Below are 20,814 nucleotides of genomic sequence, written 5' to 3'. Positions count from 1 at the left end.
CAAATATGCTATACAGCCAGCCAGGAATATCTGTAGGTGAGGATGGGGGAGAGTGACTAATCAATTGCTTCATCCAGGAGATAGGTTTCATCTGAGCAGGGGTTCAAAATCATAAGTAAAGTCGAAAAAAATATTTAAAAAGCTCCTAAAATGTTATAAATCCAGCACATGTCTACACAATAAGTGCAGGATAACGTCTATGAAAGTGTGGTAGCGTCAGCCAGCCCTAAGCCAGATAACATTATTATAACAACAACATGTTATGGGACAGAGAGAAAAAAGTGCAGTTTTATAGCTAATCTTATGCTATTTACACATTTTGCCATGAGGCTGAGAGAAAAGTTTTAAAGAAAATTTCCTGTAATAAAAAATAAATATCATGTTAATTATGTATTTGTTAAAAGTCCCAGGATTGAGACCAGGAAAACAGATCATATGTTTCCTGTAAAACAGGAGAAAATATGAGACAAGAGAAAGTTGGCTGGTTTCAGGAAAAGCTCTCATTCGTGTCAAGTGTCAATTATCTGGTTTATTACAATTGCTTTGAAGAATAATATAAATTCACAGTTGTCATTATCAATAGAAAAATATATATTTTTAAAATGCATTAAGATACAGTTGAAGTCGTAAGTTTACATACAACTTAGCCAAATACATTTTCACAATTCCTGACATTTAATTTGAGTACAAATGATCTGTTTTAGGTCAGTTAGGATCACCACTTTATTTTAAGAATGTGAAATATCAGAATAATAGTGGAGAGAATGATTGATTTCAGCTTTTATTTCTTTCATCACAATCCCAGTGGGTCAGAAGTTTACATACACTCAATTAGTATTTGGTAGCATTAACTTTAAAGTGTTTAACTTGGGTCAAATGTTTCGGGAAGCCTTCCACAAGCTTCCCACAATAAGTTGGGTGAAATTTGGCCCATTTCTCCTTACAGAGCTTGTGTAAGTGAGTCAGGTTTGTAGGCCTCCTTGCTCGCACACGCTTTTTCAGTTCTGCCCACAAATGTTCTATAGGATTGAGGTCAGGGCTTTGTGATGGTCACTCCAATACCTTGACTTTGTTGTCCTTAAGCCATTTTGCCACAACTTTGGAAGTATGCTTGAGGTCATTGTCCATTTGGAAGACCCATTTGTGACCAAGATGTCTTGAGATGTTGCTTCAATATATCCATATCATTTTCCTGCCTCATGCCATCTATTTTGTGAAGTGCACCAGTCCCTCCTGCAGCAAAGCACCCCCACAACATGATGCTGCCACCACCGTGCTTCACGGTTGGGATGGTGTTCTTCAGCTTGCAAACATAATGATGGTCATTATGGCCAAACAGTTCTATTTTTGTTTCATCAGATCAGAGGACATTTTTCCAAAAAGTACGATATTTGTCCCTATGTGCAATTGCAAATCGTAGTCTGTTTTTTTATGGTGGTTTTGGAGCAGGGACTTCTTCCTTGCTGAGCGGCCTTTCAGGTTATGTCGATATAGGACTCGTTTTACTGTGGATATAGATACTTTTGTACCTGTTTTCTCCAGCATCTTCACAAGGTCCTTTGCTGTTGTTCTGGGATTGATTTGCACTTTTCGCACCAAAGTACGTTCATCTCTAGGAGACAGAACGCGTCTTCCTGAGCGGTATGACAGCTATGCAGTACCATGGTGTTTATACTTGCGTACTATTGTTTGTACAGATGAACGTGGTACCTTCAGGCATTTAGAAATTGCTCCCAAGGCTGAACCAGACTTGTGGAGCTCTACAATTGTTTCCTGAGGTCTTAGCTGATTTCTTTTGATTTTCTCATGATGTCAAGCAAAGAGGCACTGAGTTTGAAGGTACACCTCCAATTGATTCAAATGATGTCAATTAGCCTATCAGAAGCTTCTAAAGCTGTTTAAAGGCACAGTCAACTTAGTGTATGCAAACGTCTAACCCACTGGAATTGTGATACAGCTAATATTAAGTGAAATAATCGGTCTGGTAACAATTGCTGGAAAAATTACTTGTGTCATGCACAAAGTAGATGTTCTAACCGACTTGCCAAAACTATAGTTTGTTAACAAGAAATTTGTGGAGTGGTTGAAAAACTAGTTTTAATGACTCCAACCTAAGTGTATGTAAACTTCCTACTTCAGCTGTACTTCATATCCTGTGTTCAATTTCAATCTCAACAACTGAGACATAAACTTAACAAGTTCCACAAACAGAAATGTAATAATGTGTTCCTGAACAAAGGGGGGGTCAAAATCAAAAGTAACAGTCAGTATCTGGTGTGGCCACCAGCTGCATTAAGTACTGCAGTGCATCTCCTCCTCATGGACTGCACCAGATTTTCCAGTTCTTGCTGGGAGATGTTACCCCACTCTTCCACCAAGGCACCTGCAAGGTCCCGGACATTTCTGGGGTGAATGGCCCTAGCCCTCACCCTCCGATCCAACAGGTCCCAGACGTGCTCAATTGGATTGAGATCCAGGCTCTTCGCTGACTTTGGCAGAACACTGACATTCCTGTCTTGCAAGAAATCATGCACAGAACGAGCAGTATGCCTGGTGGCATTGTCATGCTGGAGGGTCATGTCAGGATGAGCCTGCAGGAAGGGTACCACATGAGGGAGGAGGATGTCTTCTCTGTAATGCACAGTGTTGATATTGCCTGCAATGACAACAAGCTCAGTCCGGTGATGCTGTGACACACCGCCCCAGACCATGATGGACCCTCCACCTCCAAATCGATCCCGCTCCAGAGTACAGGCCTCAGTGTAATGTGCATTCCTTCAGCGATAAACACAAATCAAACCATCACACCTGGTGAGACAAAACCGCGACTCGTCAGTGAAGAGCACTTTTTGCCAGTCCTGTCTGATCCAGCGACGGTGGGTTTGTGCCCATAGGCAACGTTGTTGCCGGTGATGTCTGGTGAGGACCTGAGGACCTGCCTTACAACAGGCCTACAAGCCTTCAGTCCAGCCTCTCCCAGCCTATTACGGACAGTTTGAGCACTGATGGAGGAATTGTGCATTCCTGGTATAACTCGGGCAGTTGTTGTTACCATCCTGTACCTGTCCCGCAGGTGTGATGTTCGGGATGTACCAATCCTGTGCAGATGTTGTTACACGTGGTCTGCCACTGCGGCGACGATCAGCTGTCCATCCTGTCTCGACTGTAGTGCTGTCTTTGGCGTCTCACAGTACGGACATTGCAATTTATTGCCCTGGCCACATCTGCAGTCCTCATGCCTCCTTGCAGCATGCCTAAGGCACATTCACGCAGAAGAGCAAGGACCCTGGGCATCTTTCTTTTGGTGTTTTTCAGAGTCAGTAGAAAGGCCTCTTTAGTGTCCTAAGTTTTCATAACTGTGACCGTTCCATAGGTGCATGTTCATGAATTGCTTATGCTTCATTGAATAAGCATGTGAAACAGTGTTTAAACTCTTTACAATGAAGATCTGTGAAGTTATTTGGATTTTTATTAATTATCTTTGAAAGACAGTGTCCTGAAAAAGGGACGTTTCTTTTTTTGCTGAGTTTATGTTGCTACTGCTATTCAATGAATTAGTATCTGTACCAAAATAGTGCAAAAGGTATGCTATCTAGCATGTTAAACCATCCAATTGTATGTTTGTCCAACACATCACAACAGATTAACGACTATAATCAGAATTGTAACTGAATGCTACACAATCGACCACAATGACCCCCACTAGCCTAGCCACAGCTAACAGTGAAAAACATGAACCGCTAAGCATATTGACTGGCATTTTGCCTTTCAAAATAATAAGTGATTAAAATGGATACAAATATTGGACTACATAATGCTAAACAAGGTCGGAATGTTATACAGTGCATTCAGAAAGTATTCAGACCTCTAAACTTTTTTTCACATTTTGTTACGTTACAGCCTTATTCTCAAATGGATGAAATAGCTTTTTGCCCTCATCAGTCTACACACAATACCCCATAATGACAAAGCAAAAACAGGTTTATAAAAAACAGGTTTAAAAAAACTGAAATAACACATTTACATAAGTATTCAGACCCTTTACTCAGTATTTTGTTGAAGCACCTTTGGCAGCGATTACAGCCTTGAGTCTTATTTTGGGTATGATGCTACAAGCTTGGCACAACCGTATTTGGAGAGTTTCGTATTTCTGTTTATTATATTATAATTAAGTCTATGATTTGATATTTGATAGAGCAGTCTGACTGAGCAGTGGTAGGCAGCAGCAGGCTCGTAAGCATTCATTCAAACCGCACTTTCCTCCATTTGCCAGCAGCTTTTCGCAATGCTTGAAGCACAGCTCTGTTTATGACTTCAAGCTTATCAACTCCCGAGATTAGGCTGGCAATACTATAGTGCCTATAAGAAGAGCCAATAGTCAAAGGTTGATTGTCATTATTACAAATATATATAAAAACCGGCCGATTAATCGGTATCGGCCTTTTTTGTTCTCAAATAATCGGTATTTGTATTGGCGCTGAAAAATCTAAATCGTTGAACCTCTACTCTAAAGTAATCCGAATTTTGCTGGTCTGCAAAACCCCGCCCATCATTAGGATATTTTCCAGCATGCTCTATTGCAGTTAGATTTTTTAAAAATTGTTCCTGTCAATATCTGTGTTTTTGCATGTACATTGATTGACAGTGGCGTACCACAGTTTCACTGGCCCTGTGGTCTCAGCAAAGTATACTGTAGGTGTGAGCAAGGTATAGTTAATCTCATACTTTTCATTTTGCCATGAGGCTGAGAGAAAATGTTGCTGGTTTAACCCTGCAAGTAATTCTGAATGCAGATTGTGGGAATCCACTCTGGCTGAATTCCAATAGGATTTAAACATCAGTTTGCAAGTCCGCATAATGGGACTTGATGCTGGTTTTGCTTTAGCTTATGCTGGTCACCAGTGTCCAAAACATAGCAAAGGCTGGTCACCAGCAAAAGCACAGTGAAGGCTAGTCCCCAGCAATACAGCAAATGCCAATCACCATAAAAAAAAACACAATTTAGGCTGGTATGCCAGCATAACCAGCCAGACCATTCTGGTCAGACCAACTTGACCAGCTAGACCATGCTGGTCTGCCAGAAGAACCAGTTAGAGCATGCTGGTCAGACCAGCTTGACTAGCATCATACCAGCACTGACCATCATGAACCAGCATAAACCAGCATAGACCACCTTGAAATTTATGCTGGTCTATTCTGTTTTTTTCTGCAGTGATAGTTTGGCTGCGTTTAGACAGACAGCCAATTCTGCTATTTTTTTCACTAATTGGTATTTTGACCAATCAGATACGCTCTGAGAAAGAGTTGACGTGAAAAGATCTGATGCGATTGGTCAAAAGACCCATTAGTGGAAAAAATATCAGAATTGGGCTGCCCGTCTAAACGCAGAGTTTGTGGCCTTTTTATACCTCAATCTTCTTCTCAGTCTCAGCCACGGCCAGTGTCTGCTGGGAAGAGCGGCCTGGGTGGATGGAAGACTTGAGCTTCTCCAGAACTGACCGGCCCTCTTTCTTCTCCCCCTGACTGGCTGTGGTGGTCAAGGGCTTCACTGGGTGGGGGCTGCAGAGGAAACATCACCATCAAAGGTTCACTGCATTGGATTTTGTGTACGTATACATTTTCACATGAAAATCAGTACAGTACAATATGAGGCACTGGCATTGTATGTGGGAATATTCATAACAATGCTCTGGCTTGGGTTTAGAATTTTCAGTATATAATGCAGACCTCAAATCAGTCCTCTACATGATAACAAAATGTGTTTAGCATCAGGTTTCAGCAAGAGAGCGTAAAAAGAGCTCATGTTGTCTGATTTGTGTATATCACAGAGCAGGTATGCCGTATCAGGTAATGACAGGCTCCAGAGTGAAGTTTCCCCTAGGTACAGATCTAGGAACAGCTTCCCCTCCCCAATCCTAACCTTAACCATTAGTGGGGGAAATCAGCGTATAAAGGCAACTTCATCCTACACCTAATGAGCGAGTGAAGGAAGGCACTTCCATTTTGCTTTAATTTACAGATGGTCAGAATGACAGCACAGAGAGCTAAAGCAGTTGTTTAATCAAGGTTAGGGTGAGATTCTCATTATGATGACTTTGATTGTGGTTGTGGACTCCTTGATGTGATGGGACAGTCAGCAACACAAATGTTTGACACATAAATTAACAACACAGAAGTGAGATGAGCAACATAAAAGATTAAGCAATTCACAAAACAATGCACTGTCGCAAACAATGGGTTTGCATGGGCAGGTGGTACTGGCAGGGGAGATGTACTGATTAATTTAGAGAACCCCTCTTAAGGAAGCTACTTGAATAAATTAAATCAAAGGAACCAAATCGATGTATTTTGTTTGGAAAAATGAGAATACAGTCTAACAATATGTAGATTTTCAAGTTATGCCAGCAGTTGAGCTATGTCTAACTATTTCATCCCATTGTTGACTACAACCTGGCAACCCAATTTGGTAACTCAAACTGGCAACCCAACCTGGTATTTGTATTTTTCTCAAGAGGAGTTTGAGTGGGTACACTCTGCAGCGCTTAAGTGTGAGGAGAAGTCTCACCTGCTCTCCTGTCGGGGCAGGCTGCTAGCTGGCTGTGTCTCCTCAGGCAAAAGTGTGTGCCGTGCATCGACCAAGGGCTGGGCAGTGGTGTAGGAGGAAGAGGAGGAGAAGGAGGAAGAGGTGTAGGGGGCCACAGCCAAGGTGGCACTGGCTCCGGTACTGGGCCTCACGGTCGGGGGTGATGTATGGAGGGGGGGACAGGGGTGGGGGGCAGCTTAGCCTGGCCATTAGTTTCAGTTGCCAGGGAGGGGGTAGCAGAGGAGGGGTTGGAAGCACAGGGGTTGGAAGTATGCACTGTGGTGCCAGGCCTTAACCTGGCACTCATGGGGCTTCTCACGTTCGGGGCTACTTTGGCGTGGAGGTCTTCAAAGCTGATCGCCCCAGCATATTTGGATGAGGAATGTTCCGTTAAGCAGTTTTCTTTTGGAATTGACTGAGTGGAACTATTTGTGTGTATTTTTTGCGAGGACACAAATAACGCTGCCTTGAGCGTTGTCTCTCTATTCGGTGACAAAGGTGAGGAAAAAGGAGATTTGGTGGGTTGATATGAGAACGGTCCTTCAATGCTCTCTGAGATTATTTGCCCAGGAGACGGTGATTGGTGAAGAGGGCTCTCACCTAATCCTTTGCCAGGGCAATTTGCACCACTGTTGCCGTGGAGCTCTCGTATCATTCCCTTGAGACTTCTGTGAGAACTAGTGCCCCTTGGTGAAGATTCATTGACAGGATTGGTTTGTTTGGCCAGAGGCTGACTCACTTCCTGTTTATTGCGTACAACTTCCTGTTGCATTTCCATCTGGGACGAAACTGGAAAAGATCTAACATGACATAAAGGGTCTAGTTTTGAACTGTCTATCTTTGATTTTGTAATGTTGCCATTTCTATCCATTGGAGATTGAGTGTCTTTTAATTCTACAGTCTCTCTCTCTATGTTAAGACTGTCAGGCGTAAAAATGCTAATGCTCTTCATATTGCTTGCAGAATCTCTGCGTGATGTATTCAATTCACATCCTCCATCTTGACAATTGTCTTGACAAAGCGAGGAGACTTCTGGTAAGTTCACTTTTACAGCAGAGTTGACGTCTATAGTACTAGTCTTCTGAAAAATGAACATATCTTCTGCATATAGCATCATCTGCTCATGAGATAATGCTATGGGAGTATCTTGTGGAGGTTGAGGACAAATGCCACCTAAACTTTTGAGGGTATGCACTGTCATCATGTCAGATGGAGATGGGGAAGCATCAGAAGCAGAGTCAATAAAACAAAAATCTGAGTTACTTTTGTTTTTATTAAGGTCTTCTAAGGTTAGCGGAGGTGATTCATAATTGTTGTTTCTGGATTTGGTGGGCTTATCTGGGTGAATTGAGAACGAGTCCGTTGTTGGGTCTGGTGGAGTTGAAGCAATGTCTAGAGTCTTAAGACCTGATTTAGAGTGTTTTGAGGAAGACTTAGTCAGTAGATCGGCAAAAGTCCTTTCACTATTAAGAAGCATTACTGGCAGAGATAAGTCTTTGAGTTCAGAATGTGAAGTGTTCTTTACAATAGCATATTTTCTTACAGTGGGACTGGCGTCCGTCGTATCCTCTGAAGCCAACGATATTATTGAATCTGTTGCATCTGGCCATAGGTCCTGCTCAGTAAATATAATTTTATCATCTTCATCTCGTAATGGTTCATAGTCAAACTTCTTGAACTCATCTTCAGACTTGAATGGAGATGGAGACTCTGGAGACATGTTGGCATAATGTTGTGAGTGTACGGTATGAAAGTCCAACAGGTCACTACTGACAAGGTCTTTGCCTGGGCTTGGGTACAGGTGGGGACTTGGTGTGTGTCTCTTGTGCCCCCATTCTCTTGTGTGCTGTAGGGAAGCTGCGCCTGTTTGTGACAGGAGACAGGCCTCTTTCTGCACCGCCAGTTCCTGACCCCGGTGCAACCAGCTGTCAGAGGGTCTCTCGTTCACCAGAGTCCGTATTATGGGCCTCCGTGGAGGCAATGGTGGAGGCTCTTCTTCTTCACTCATCCTCATCTCCTCAATGGGTGGAATAGTGTAACTCTCATATGGAGGAGTGCTTCTTACTTGGGCTTGCCTTGAGGTTGCTATTGAAGGGTGATTGGTAGGAGAGCCCTTTGGCGAATTCAGTCTGCTGGAGGCAAAGGCATCAAAGGACTCATCCCATTCTCCTCCCCCACTCTCTGATATGGAGCGAGACGTAAACGGATTGGGGGGCTAGCCGTCGCTGGTGTCGGAAGTAAGGCAGGGAGGGACGTCTGCCTGGCTACAGGCCTGGGCCGGTCTCGCCATATGGCGGCCATTTCAATTTGCACGGCGGGATCGTGGGTGGGACTGGGGACGCAAGGCAAAGCTGTGGAATGACAGAGGGGTGTGACGGGGGAGCAGGTAGCAAAAGGGGGGGACCTCTGGCCCTCTTCTGCAATGAGGTCCTCAAAAAAGGGGTTACACTGCATACGCGGGAGGAAGGGGTTGAATGGAGAGATGGGGTCAGGGGTCAGAGAGGGAGAGGGAGTGAAGGGGTTAGTTGGATGGGGACTGTCGGGCGAGGAATGGCCAGTGAAAGAAGCAGAGGGAGACGAGCATTGGAGGGGAATGAGGGAGCGAGGGGGGAGAGGAGGAGGGGTGTCTGATTCGCTTTCTACCTTAGGAGAAACTTCCAGCCTGTGGAGGGAAGGCACAAGCAGTCCTCTTTGTTAATTCTGTGCCAGCTGGCCCATTTAAAAATATGGGTTCCATTTGTCTAACACAGAGAGAAAAAGGCAACCTAGCCAACTACTGTCTATTCGAGGACTATCTTGTGAATATGCCAACAAAATTTAAACAATAATGGGTTATGGAAAACAGCAACAGGAGTTTACTACAAAAAGCAAAACTGCATTTAGCAAATTACTGAAGCAAGGTGAAGAGCAAGATGTACTGAGTTTGGTATTTCAGGAATTACTGTCAGATTATAGACAGTAAAACTGCAGGATGATCTAATAGCAAGAACAGGTGATTAGTGTACTGATCCAGTATTCATAAAGAATCTGAGATTAGGAGTGCTGATCTAGGACCAGTTTAGCCTTTTAGATCATAATGATTGAGGTTACATGGGGTGGGGGTCAGCACTGCTATTCCAAGACATTATGAATACTGGCCCAGATCAATGTTCCACAACATACCAAACCTAAGTTCAGGTAGATCCTCTTGCCTCAGAACCCCAAACTATTTTAAGAGTGAAATATACATATGCCAAAATCTCCCTTCCAACTCCAGTCACATAGACTCTTTGAGTCTTTGATTTTCTTTTGATTGGAAGTACAGTACATTTTTATACAAATGGCCTAGATGTCAACTATTATGTGTTATGAGGACAGTATGACCATTAAATTATGGCCTATATGAGATGCTGTAAAATGGTGGATGAACTTGCCACATTTCCGTTTTAAAGGAATAGGGGGCAGCATAGACACTTAAAACAAGGAAATCAAAACCTTCCATGATGTAGATGTCTATTGTGTGCTTTCAATGGAAGGCACAACTGTATGAAGCCCTGGAGAATGGAGCCACAGAGCTGAAATGACCCTCCACTCACCTTGGCTTGTTCTGGGAGTCACTGGAGCCAAACCAGCCTCGCAGTCTCCCCTCAGGGGGAGGAGAACCCTGGCTCAGCTCGGACTTGGCAGGTAGAGAATCACTCCTCCCTCCGGAGAATAACGTTTTTCTGAGCTTCTTCCCTTTGTCTGCTGAGTCCACCGTGGTAGTAGAAGACAGCATCGGGGCTGCTGCCTGCACCGGCCGACCCCCCACTCGAGCACTTTGAAACTGGGAGACTGGAGGTTCGGCCTCCTTCTCCTCATCCTTCTCGTCTTTCTTTACCTTGTCGAAGGACCAGCGCCGGCCCTCGCCAGCGGAACCCTTGTCCTCGCTCCGCTTTGTGAGGTTCTGCAGCGAACGAGAGAGAGGGGAGCACTTCTCGAGCAGGACCAGCTTGGATGGAAGGGTGCTTGAGCCCTTGGGACCCACCGGTTCAGATCCATAGACGTGGCTTCCGTTGATGCACAGAGAGGATTGGGAGAGAGTCATACCTTGACCCTTGAGGGACTCCACAGCAGGACAGGGCCGGGGAATGGCAGTCGTGGTGATCCTACTCGCCTCGTCGCTGAAGGCTCGCTTGTGGGTCAGTATCTTTGGGGAAGACTGTGTGGTGGTAAGCACTGTTTGGAGGGGGAAAAATTATAATAATAACCTCTATTCCAAAACAATTCCTTAAAATGCATAAGCATGCCATATCCTTGAGATATAGTAAATGCTTTTTCCATGCTTGTTAAACATTCTGTCAGCATATAATCTAAATACAGTTAATGAATTACTGTGCATATTACAGACATTTAGGGCAATTTCGAAAGAAAATTAAACCCTTGGACAAAAATAGAGCAAATCTTTTATCTAAAACAGAGGAAATCTGGCAGGCTTACCTTTTTTAGCTAGGTCTGTATCTCTGTGGTGGGTGTCTTTGACCTTGCTGCTGTAGATGGGGGAGCTGGGGGGGTCCACCAGGAGGCCTAGACCCAGAGAAGGGGGACAGTGGCTCTCACTGGTCGTGGACGACATGCTGCTTTCTGAGGCCAGCGACGAACACGACCTCGTGTCAGAAGACCTCCGCAGCTTTCCCTTACCCAGGAAAAAATCCTTCACCTTGCTCCGCTTCTCCTCGGCTACCTCTACCTCCCCGGGGTCCTCTCCCCCTCCACTCCCCTCCCCGAATGGCTGCCCCAGGGAACTCGACAGGGCGGCGAAGCGTCCCGGCACAATAGCCGAGGAGGACTCCATGTCGCCCCTCTTCCTCCCCGTCACGCGGTCCTTGAGTTTGCCGAAGGTAGAGCGCGGCTTGTCCTTCATGGTAAGGTCGAACATGCTGGCTGTCATGTTGTTGCGCGTGAACTGGACCGTTACCTGTATCTCGCCACGCTCCTTCTCCTTCCGGCTGGCCTTGGAGTTGAGTTTGAGCCATCTGGAGCCACAGAGAGAGAAGACTGTCAGGGGTCAAACATCCCCAGTGCTCCACACATGCATGTGACCAACATTATTTTATATAAAGGTCTATAAAAGAGAGCATATGGCCTCCCATTTGTTTCATGCAGCGTAAACACCATTCAACGCATACTTTCACTGTTAAGGGATACATTTAAACACAAAGTACAGACCGAAAGTGACATGATTTAACTGACCACATTGGAGACAAACAAAACAAAAAACACCACTGAAAGAAAATAACAAAACATTCACTTTTTTGCCTGACAGCCAGTAGTAGCATATTGCGTAATGTGGTAGTAGCCAATTCAAAGAGGGGAGGGTGTTACATTTTTTATTTGACCATCGTGTTTCTCCAAGTTTGATAACAAACTGTTTCTTTAGCATCCGGGAACTAATTCCACATTCCTGGGGTTCCTCCCACCCACCACTCCTGTTGTCTGTGACGTGCTGAAGGGTCCACCTAGGAAATCCTTTCACTGCGACCCTTCCCAGGCCCCTTCTGAGAAGACTTGAAACCATGTATTCTGGAGCCAAAACAAAGCTGCTACTCAATTGGAGTTTCACTGCATAGAGAGAGCTGGAAGAACAGTGGGCACACAATTAAAGACAGATGTGTGGTGTTGCTTTTCTCTACTACTATACTCAGAGCTGTTGACTATGGACTTTGTTTGCATACTACCGAAATTCCCCTTTGAATATCTCCACCTGTTACCTCTACTGTAACTTCCGCTACATGTCTCAGAATGTGGCAGATGTTGGGAGCAATGCATAGCAGTCTGAAGGGCAGATGTTTCAGGTGCAAGAGATGTTTCAGGTACAAGTGCAAGAGAAATTATAAACATTGAAACCCTATTATAACATACTGGATATCGTATGGGACTGACAGTGGCTAAAACCCTGCCCTCTTCTCAGGTGTTTTGTGTCTCCTTATTCTGTTTTCCAGGACTGACAGCACCGACACTGTTGTATTTGCCTCCTTCGGGCTCCTACCCATTGACCCACCCTGTATTCAAGAGCATGTTGCATCACAACCGATGGCGAGCACAAGACAAAAACCCCAGTGTACAAAACATTAAGAACACCTGCTCTTTCCATGACATGCACTGACCAGGCGAAAGCTATGATCCCTTATTGATGTCACTTGTTAAATCCACTTTAATCAGTGTAGATGAAGGGAAGGAGACTGGTTAAAGAAGGATTTTTAAGCCCTGAGACAATTGCGACGTGTATTGTGTATGTGTGCCATTCAGAAGGTGAGTGGGCAAGACAAAATATTTAAGTGCCTTTTGAAGGGGGTATGGTAGTACGCTAGGTGCCAGGCGCACCGGTTTGTGTCAAGAACCGCAATGCTGCCGGGGTTTTCACACTAAACAGTTTCCTGTGTGTATTCAAGATTTGTCCACCACCCAAAGGACATCCAGCCAACTTGACACAACTGTGGGAATCATTGGACTCAACATGGGCCGGTATTCCTGTGGGGGGGGTGTAATTCAATAGTAGGAAGATGTTCTTAATGTGTTGTACACTCAGTGTGTAGTAGGGTCTAAGCTATAACATATGACCGAATATGAAAAAAAAACACATATATAATTGACATTAAAGGTTTAAGAAAATGTCAACAATTTAATAATCAAAACATATTTTCAAGAAATCATAAAATAGTTTGACAATCCTGTTTGTAAGTGATATCAAACTCAACCGTTTATCTTTTCCAGTGATAAAGACATGGATGTCTCATGGTATGGTGGGCAATGTTCCCTCTTAGCTGTGCACGGGTGCGCTGTAGCCCCGAGACTCAGCACAGAAGAAATATCAACCCACTGAAGCACGAGATTGAATTTCACTCAACTTTCAAGAGCAGTGGTCACCAACCAGTCGATCTCCAAAGCATTCCTAGTTGATCGCCAAACATTTCTGTAAAAAACCCAACGATAAAGCCTTATGTTCCTACTTTTTTTTATTTGTCTCGGGCTGTTGGTGGTAGGTGCACCCGATGAGCGCCGAGTAGGCAAACTGTTGCCATTTTGAACCATTTCGCGTCTGAAGGTACAAACTCTGCCTTCCCGACGGGCCCAGAGAGCAAATCAAGTGCACTATAGGCCTACTGCTGGCCAATCGGATGGCTCAGATCAGTAGAGGCTGCTGAGGGGAGGATGACTCATAACAATGGCTGGAACGGAGCAAATAGCATGGCTTCGAAACCATGGAAACCACATGTTTGATGTATTTGATACCATTCCACTAATTACGCTCCAGCCATTACCAATTAAGGTGCCACCAACCTCCTGTGGCCTTTTGGTCAGTGTCAGTGGAAGAAAGGGGGATGTTGAGAGGCGGATCCTCAGTTTGATGCTCTCTCTCTCCACTGAGACTGACCATCAGATGCAGTCACCATCAGCCCAGTAACATAAAAGTAAAAAGCAAATTATTTAAATGTATGCACACTCAGCTGTGCCTCACAAGTAATAAAACAATGGATCTATTACCGGTGTGATCATATAGCCTACCTCAAATGTTTAAATATAAATGGCCAGAACAACAATGCATCGGCAGGGCAATTCAAACAAATACAATTTGCTGTGATAATTTATTTTACCTTTATTTAACTAGGCAAGTCAGTTAAGAACAAATTCTTATTTTCAATGACGGCCTAGGAACAGTGGGTTAACTGCCTGTTCAGGGGCAGAACGACAGATTAGTACCTTGTCAGCTCGGGGGTTTGAACTTGCAACCTTCCAGTTCCTAGTCCAACTCTCTAACCACTAGGCTACCCTGCCGCTACCCTGTATTGGGCCTATAACTTACTGCACAAACCTCACTGCTACAGTACTGCTTTTAATAGGTTAATCTTGCATATGCTTAAGTTTTTTAAGTCATGTTAAAAAAAATCTGAGCGGTAGATCTCGGCTTGCAATTTGACTCAGAAAGTAAGTGTCCACTGTTCTAGAGTTTTCCCTGTTAACACCATCAACATTTCCCTTTAATGTGGCAATTGTGATTGAATCAATGCAATATTGGCCACTTTCAATGCAGCATACTCTACACATACTCTACACATACCTGTGCAGAATAAACAATCAGAGCTGCACTAGGCCTATATGCAAATAGACCATTGCCATATATGGATCTGTGGCATTTACTTGGAACTGGACTGGGTTTACAGCATGTGTGTTTGTGAGTAGATGCGCTTGTTTTGAGATCAAAGTAAGAGCTGCATGTAGCCACGTGTGCATATTTTGTTCATATCCTTTGCTAGTTAGTGTGTTATTAGCTCAGTTATAGAACATTTGTAGTCAGCAATAGGGGAGTGATTGCTTCCTACAAGAGCACAAAATGTGTACATTTCTAGACATCTTTGAAAAGTGAGTCAGCTAAAAAGCTTTTATTTGTCTTTAAGGGGAAGTGTTGTATTTTGAGCAGGCTTGAATAAGCTAATTAGCTAATAAGTAGAGAGTAGCATAATTTGTCTAATTCTCTGTAATAATGGCATGGGAATAATAATGCATTTTATTTGCATCAAACAACACAACAACATTTTCAGTCACCTCCTTGTCTGAAAGACAAGTGAATAAACAGGTTAATGTCGAGCCCTGCATGTTTTTTCAAGTCTCGTGGAATGTAGGCCTACATTAAACACCACACATTGGCTGCTAATGTAGGCTGAATGATAGAACAGCTAATTCCATGTTAAAATGTCAAGGGATGCTTTTTCTCCAAAGGTTTTTGATGGTAGTCCACTCTGGTAGGCCTACATTATGATCAAATAGACAGAGTAGCCTACTTGGCCACTTTTAAAACTGTAGGTACACCCTCAGTGGTACACCCTCAGTGTTCACAGTAAACGCGTGCTGGAAGTTGCACCGAAATTTCACAAAGTTTAAGTTTGCGCTCAGCAGACCTGAAATTTGCTCACTGCCGCAATATCCAGGTGCAATATCCAGAAAACACTTGCCATTTCCTGGTTGCTAAAATTCTAATAGTTTGCCTAATTTCAGTTTATGTGACAAAACAAGAAATGCATAGTGTAGAGAATCATTGTACCATCTAAACCGCTTTGAAATACAGTAACCGTCAAAAGTTTGGACACACCTTCTCATTCAAGGGTTTGTCTTTATTTTTACTATTTTCTACATTGTAGAATAATAGTGAAGACATAACTATGAAATAACACATATGGAATCATGTAGTAACCAAAAAAGTGTTAAACAAATCAAAATATATTTTAATATATTTTATTCTTCAACGTAGCCACCCTTTGCCTTGATGACAGCTTTGCACATGCTTGGCATTCTCTCAACCAGCTACACCTGGAATCCATTTCAATTAACAGATGTGCCTTGTTAAAAGTTAATTTGTGGAATTGCTTTCCTTCTTAATGTGTTTGAGCCAATCAGTTGTGTTGTGACAAGGTAGGGGTTGTCATGACGTGGCCCTTTCTGGGTGTAGATCGTGGCTTCCCCTCTCTCTCACTCTCTCCTACACCCAGGTTGTTATCTCCGGCCATAAATTCCTGGCGGAGACTCTCTCCACCTGGTCATGCAGAGAGAGAGACCACACAGTGAACAAAGGATTTCACTTGGCCGAACTCCTAAATCCCCAAAATGGAAGAATTAAACAATATGTCAATTTTGGAGAATGTGTAAACGGTCGGTTGAGAAGCCAGCTACGACCCAGTCCGTTTTGTTTAATGTTTGTCACCTCATTAAAGACACTACAGCCACATTACCCTAACTCTGTTTATACAGGTGCCGCAATTATGAGGTTTGCATCTAATTCTTGTATAAAATGAATGAGTAAAAGATGAAAATATTTCTGAAATTATGTCATGTGAGGTTAATCTTTAATTTGAGAGAATTGTATTCCCTGTAAAGTTTAACTAGTCAGTGGCCACGCCCCCGTGAGCACAGACAGGATCAGGCATCATGGAACCACTTTTCTATAGTTAGGAATAAATCCCACTCCTGAGGAAATTCACATCAGACCATGCAAGGCTGCAATGGTTGTTGAATTCCTAACCATAACACGTGGAGCATTAGCTACATGGGTGGAAATTGTTAAACTCTGAGACTACAGATCCCTACAGAATAAGAGAAAATCTTAGATACTAATTACTAGACTGCAGCTAGAAGTGATGTAAACCAAGGATGCGACTACCGACAACCGCCGAAACATCTATGAGAAAAGTTCTGAATGGTACTCTGAAGTATCCATTCTAACCACAAAATACTTTGATCTTCGGGGAAACGAAACCAGAGAGACTCTGATGAACTTTCCAGCAGACAGACCGGATTCCAACAGAGAAGACAACACTGACATACGGGCGTAATTCCAACATACTCGAATGAACAGCTGTTCATGTGCGAAGGATTAGCTCTTCAATGTATATAATTATAGACTGTGTGTAATGAATCCATTCGTCTTTCCCTCACCTTTATCAGTCCACACCCCCTTTCCTTTGTATACCAAGCTGTCATATCGATTTAGCCCACTTGGTGATCTTCCCTATTATTGTTAGTAACCAATATCTATTGTTGTTTGTTATGCATTTCTGTGATTATTTAGTTAGTTAGTAAATAAATTATTAAGCCAAATGGTGTATGGATGATTCATGGTGGGCTGGGTTCGTGCAGATAACCAAGAATTCTACGACGTTTGAAATGAGACTGACATAATGTAAAGAATAATTCACTAATAGAAGATATTAAAATAATTATATTCTGAAAATTCTAACTTTGTAATCTGAAAATTTTCCGTGGTGCCCCAACTTCCTAGTTAATTACATTTACATGAATAGTTTAACTTGTTAGGGCACGTAATAATAATTACAGAGAATGTATTTGATAAAATAACAGTCTTCACCTTTAATGATACTAAAGACACTACAGGGTGGTATACCGAAGATAGCCCTATTTGGTAAAAGACCAAGTCCATATTATGGCAAGAACAGCTCAAATAAGCAAAAGAGAAATGACAGTCCATCATTACTTTAAGACATGAAGGTCAGTCAATCTGGAAAATGTCAAGAACTTTGAAAGTTTCTTCAAGTGCAGTCGCAAAAACCATCAAGCGCTAGGATTAAACTGGCTCTCATGAGGACCGCCACAGGAAAGGAAGACCCAGAGTTACCTCTGCTGCAGAGAATAAGTTCCTTAGAGTTACCAGCCTTAGAAATTGCAGCCCAAATAAATGCTTCACAGAGTTCAAGTAACAGGCACATCTCAACATCAACTGTTCAGAGGAGACTGCAGGAATCAGGCCTTCATGGTTGAATTGCTGCAAAGAAACCACTACTAAAAGACACCAATAAGAAGAAGCGACTTAAGTGGGCCATTAGACCGGTGGAAATCTGTCTTTTGGTCCAAATTTGAGATTTTTGGTTCCAACCAAAAACGTATGTGAACAGATGAACAACGCATGTGTGGTTCCCACCGTGAAGCATGGAGGAGAAGGTGTGATGGTGTGGGGGTGTTTTGCTGGTGACACTGTCGGTGACTTAATTAGAATTCAAGTTACACTTAACCAGCATGATGGTATGGGGGTGTTTTGCTGGTGACACTGTCGGTGACTTAATTAGAATTCATGATACATTTAACCAGCATGGCTATCCAAAAGCTTATTTCTCTTAAATTGTGTGCACAAATTTCTTTACATCCACGTCAGTGAGCATTTCTCATTTGCCAAGATAATCCATCCACCTGACAGGTGTGGCATATCAAGAAGCTAATTAAACGACATGCTCATTACACAGGTGCACTTTGTACTGGGGACACTAAAAGGCCACTCTAAAATGTGCAGTTTTGTCATACAACACAATGCCACCAATGTCTCAAGTTTTGAAGGAGAGTGAAATTGGAATGCTGACTGCAGAGCTGTTGCCAGATAATTGAATGTACATTTCTCTACCATAAGCTGCCTCCAAATTCCTTTTAGATAACTTGGCAGTGCGTCCAACCGGCCTCACAACCACGTGCATGGCATTGTGTGAGCAAGAGGTTTGCTGATGGCAACATTGTGAACAGAGTGCCCCATGGTGGTGGTGGGGTTATAGTATGGGCAGGCATAAGATGCGGACAACGAACACAATTGTATTTTATCGATGGCATTTTGAATGCATAGAGAGGCCGTGATGAGATCCTGAGGTCCATTGTCGTGCCATTCATCCGCAATCATCACCTCATATGTCAGCATGAAAATGCACAGCCCCATGTTGCAAGGATCTGTCGTCACATCCGGGTTGGAGCGAGCGGTCGCATTCGCACTTCGCTCCGCAGGTTGTATAACTTTTCATTACATTTCATTACATTTCACTATAGTACAACGGTTTGATTTGTCTAATCTTAGCAATTTCTTCTTAGCTAGCTACATAGCCGTCTTTGTATCAAAGATAATTGCGTAATTATCGTATTTCGTCGTCCTAACGTAGTCTACACTGCCATCTGCCCAGCAGCTAGCCAGCTAGCTAACGTCCACCCTCTACCGAATAGCAGCACTGTAAAAACTATTACACTCAACTGAATGACCTGATTAGTGTAGTGTTAGCTAGCTACATAGTTGTCTTTGCTGTCTTCGTATCCAAGATAATTGTGTAGTTTAGAGTGTGTAGTCTTAGAGTGATTATCTTAATTTACCGAGGTTAGCTAGCCAGCAATTTGTCGTCCTTAACGTAGGAGACACTGCTAGCTAGCCAACAGCTAGCCAACGTCCACCGAATAGAACTTCCTCACTCAACAACCCGGTCGCATTCCGCTTCGCTCCACAGGTAGTATCACATTTTCATTTCATTTCATTACAGTACAACGGTTTGATTTGTTTGATCGTAGCTAGCTACATAGCTAGCTACATAGCCGTCTTTGTATCAAAGATAATTGTGTAGTCTAGAGCGATTTTCTAGGTTAGCTAGCCAGCTATTGTCGTTCTTTTAACGCAACGTAACGTAATCAACACTGCTAGCTAGCCAGCTAGCCCCCGAATAGCAGCACTGTGGAAACTATCACACTCAACGGAACGACTTGATTAGTGTAGTGTCAACAACGCAGCCACTGCCAGCTAGCCTACAAAGTCAACAACGCAGCCACTGCCAGCTAGCCTACTTCAGCAGTACTGTATCATTTTAATCATTTTAGTCAATAAGATTCTTGCTACGTAAGCTTAACTTTCTGAACATTCGAGACGTGTAGTCCACTTGTCATTCCAATCTCCTTTGCATTAGCGTAGCCTCGTCTGTAGCCTGTCAACTATGTGTCTGTCTATCCCTGTTCTCTCCTCTCTGCACAGACCATACAAACGCTCCACACCGCGTGGCCGCGGCCACCTAATCTGGTGGTCCCAGCGCGCACGACCCACGTGGAGTTCCAGGTCTCCGGTAGCCTCTGGAACTGCCGATCTGCGGCCAACAAGGCAGAGTTCATCTCAGCCTATGCCTCCCTCCAGTCCCTCGACTTCTTGGCACTGACGGAAACATGGATCACCACAGATAACACTGCTACTCCTTACTGCTCTCTCTTCGTCCGCCCACGTGTTCTCGCACACCCCGAGAGCTTCTGGTCAGCGGGGTGGTGGCACCGGGATCCTCATCTCTCCCAAGTGGTCATTCTCTCTTTCTCCCCTTACCCATCTGTCTATCGCCTCCTTTGAATTCCATGCTGTCACAGTTACCAGCCCTTTCAAGCTTAACATTCTTATCATTTATCGCCCTCCAGGTTCCCTCGGAGAGTTCATCAATGAGCTTGATGCCTTGATAAGCCTTTCCTGAGGACGGCTCACCTCTCACAGTTCTGGGCGACTTTAACCTCCCCACGTCTACCTTTGACTCATTCCTCTCTGCCTCCTTCTTTCCACTCCTCTCCTCTTTTGACCTCACCCTCTCACCTTCCCCCCTACTCACAAGGCAGGCAATACGCTCGACCTCATCTTTACTAGATGCTGTTCTTCCACTAACCTCATTGCAACTCCCCTCCAAGTCTCCGACCACTACCTTGTATCCTTTTCCCTCTAGCACTCATCCAACACTTCCCACACTGCCCCTACTCGGATGGTATCGCGCCGTCCCAACCTTCGCTCTCTCTCCCCCGCTACTCTCTCCTCTTCCATCCTATCATCTCTTCCCTCTGCTCAAACCTTCTCCAACCTATCTCCTGATTCTGCCTCCTCAACCCTCCTCTCCTCCCTTTCTGCATCCTTTGACTCTCTATGTCCCCTATCCTCCAGGCCGGCT

General features: G+C 43.8%; 1 protein-coding gene across 2 annotated transcripts in view; it reads right to left on the bottom strand.

Annotated features, from left to right (window-relative positions):
- The window catches only part of rab11fip5b (RAB11 family interacting protein 5b (class I)), a 37,538-nt gene that overhangs the window by 4,771 nt on the left and 11,953 nt on the right, over window positions 1-20,814 (bottom strand). The window contains exons 2-4 of one of the 2 annotated variants that reach the window (XM_029635197.2): window positions 11,042-11,577; window positions 10,159-10,780; window positions 5,409-5,559 (exon numbers count right to left, since the gene is read on the bottom strand). In XM_029635197.2, coding sequence (XP_029491057.1) covers window positions 5,409-5,559; window positions 10,159-10,780; window positions 11,042-11,577 — 1,309 coding nt within the window. Of the gene's footprint in view, window positions 1-5,408; window positions 5,560-8,617; window positions 9,246-10,158; window positions 10,781-11,041; window positions 11,578-20,814 lie in introns of those variants that run through there. The other variant, XM_065011069.1, reaches the window with a different exon arrangement.

The sequence above is a fragment of the Oncorhynchus nerka genome, linkage group LG26 (assembly GCF_034236695.1).
Source record: "Oncorhynchus nerka isolate Pitt River linkage group LG26, Oner_Uvic_2.0, whole genome shotgun sequence".
NCBI classification, from domain to species: Eukaryota; Metazoa; Chordata; class Actinopteri; order Salmoniformes; family Salmonidae; genus Oncorhynchus; species Oncorhynchus nerka.
Note: the sequence above shows the minus strand (reverse complement) of the source record. Positions and strands in the feature narration are given on the sequence as shown.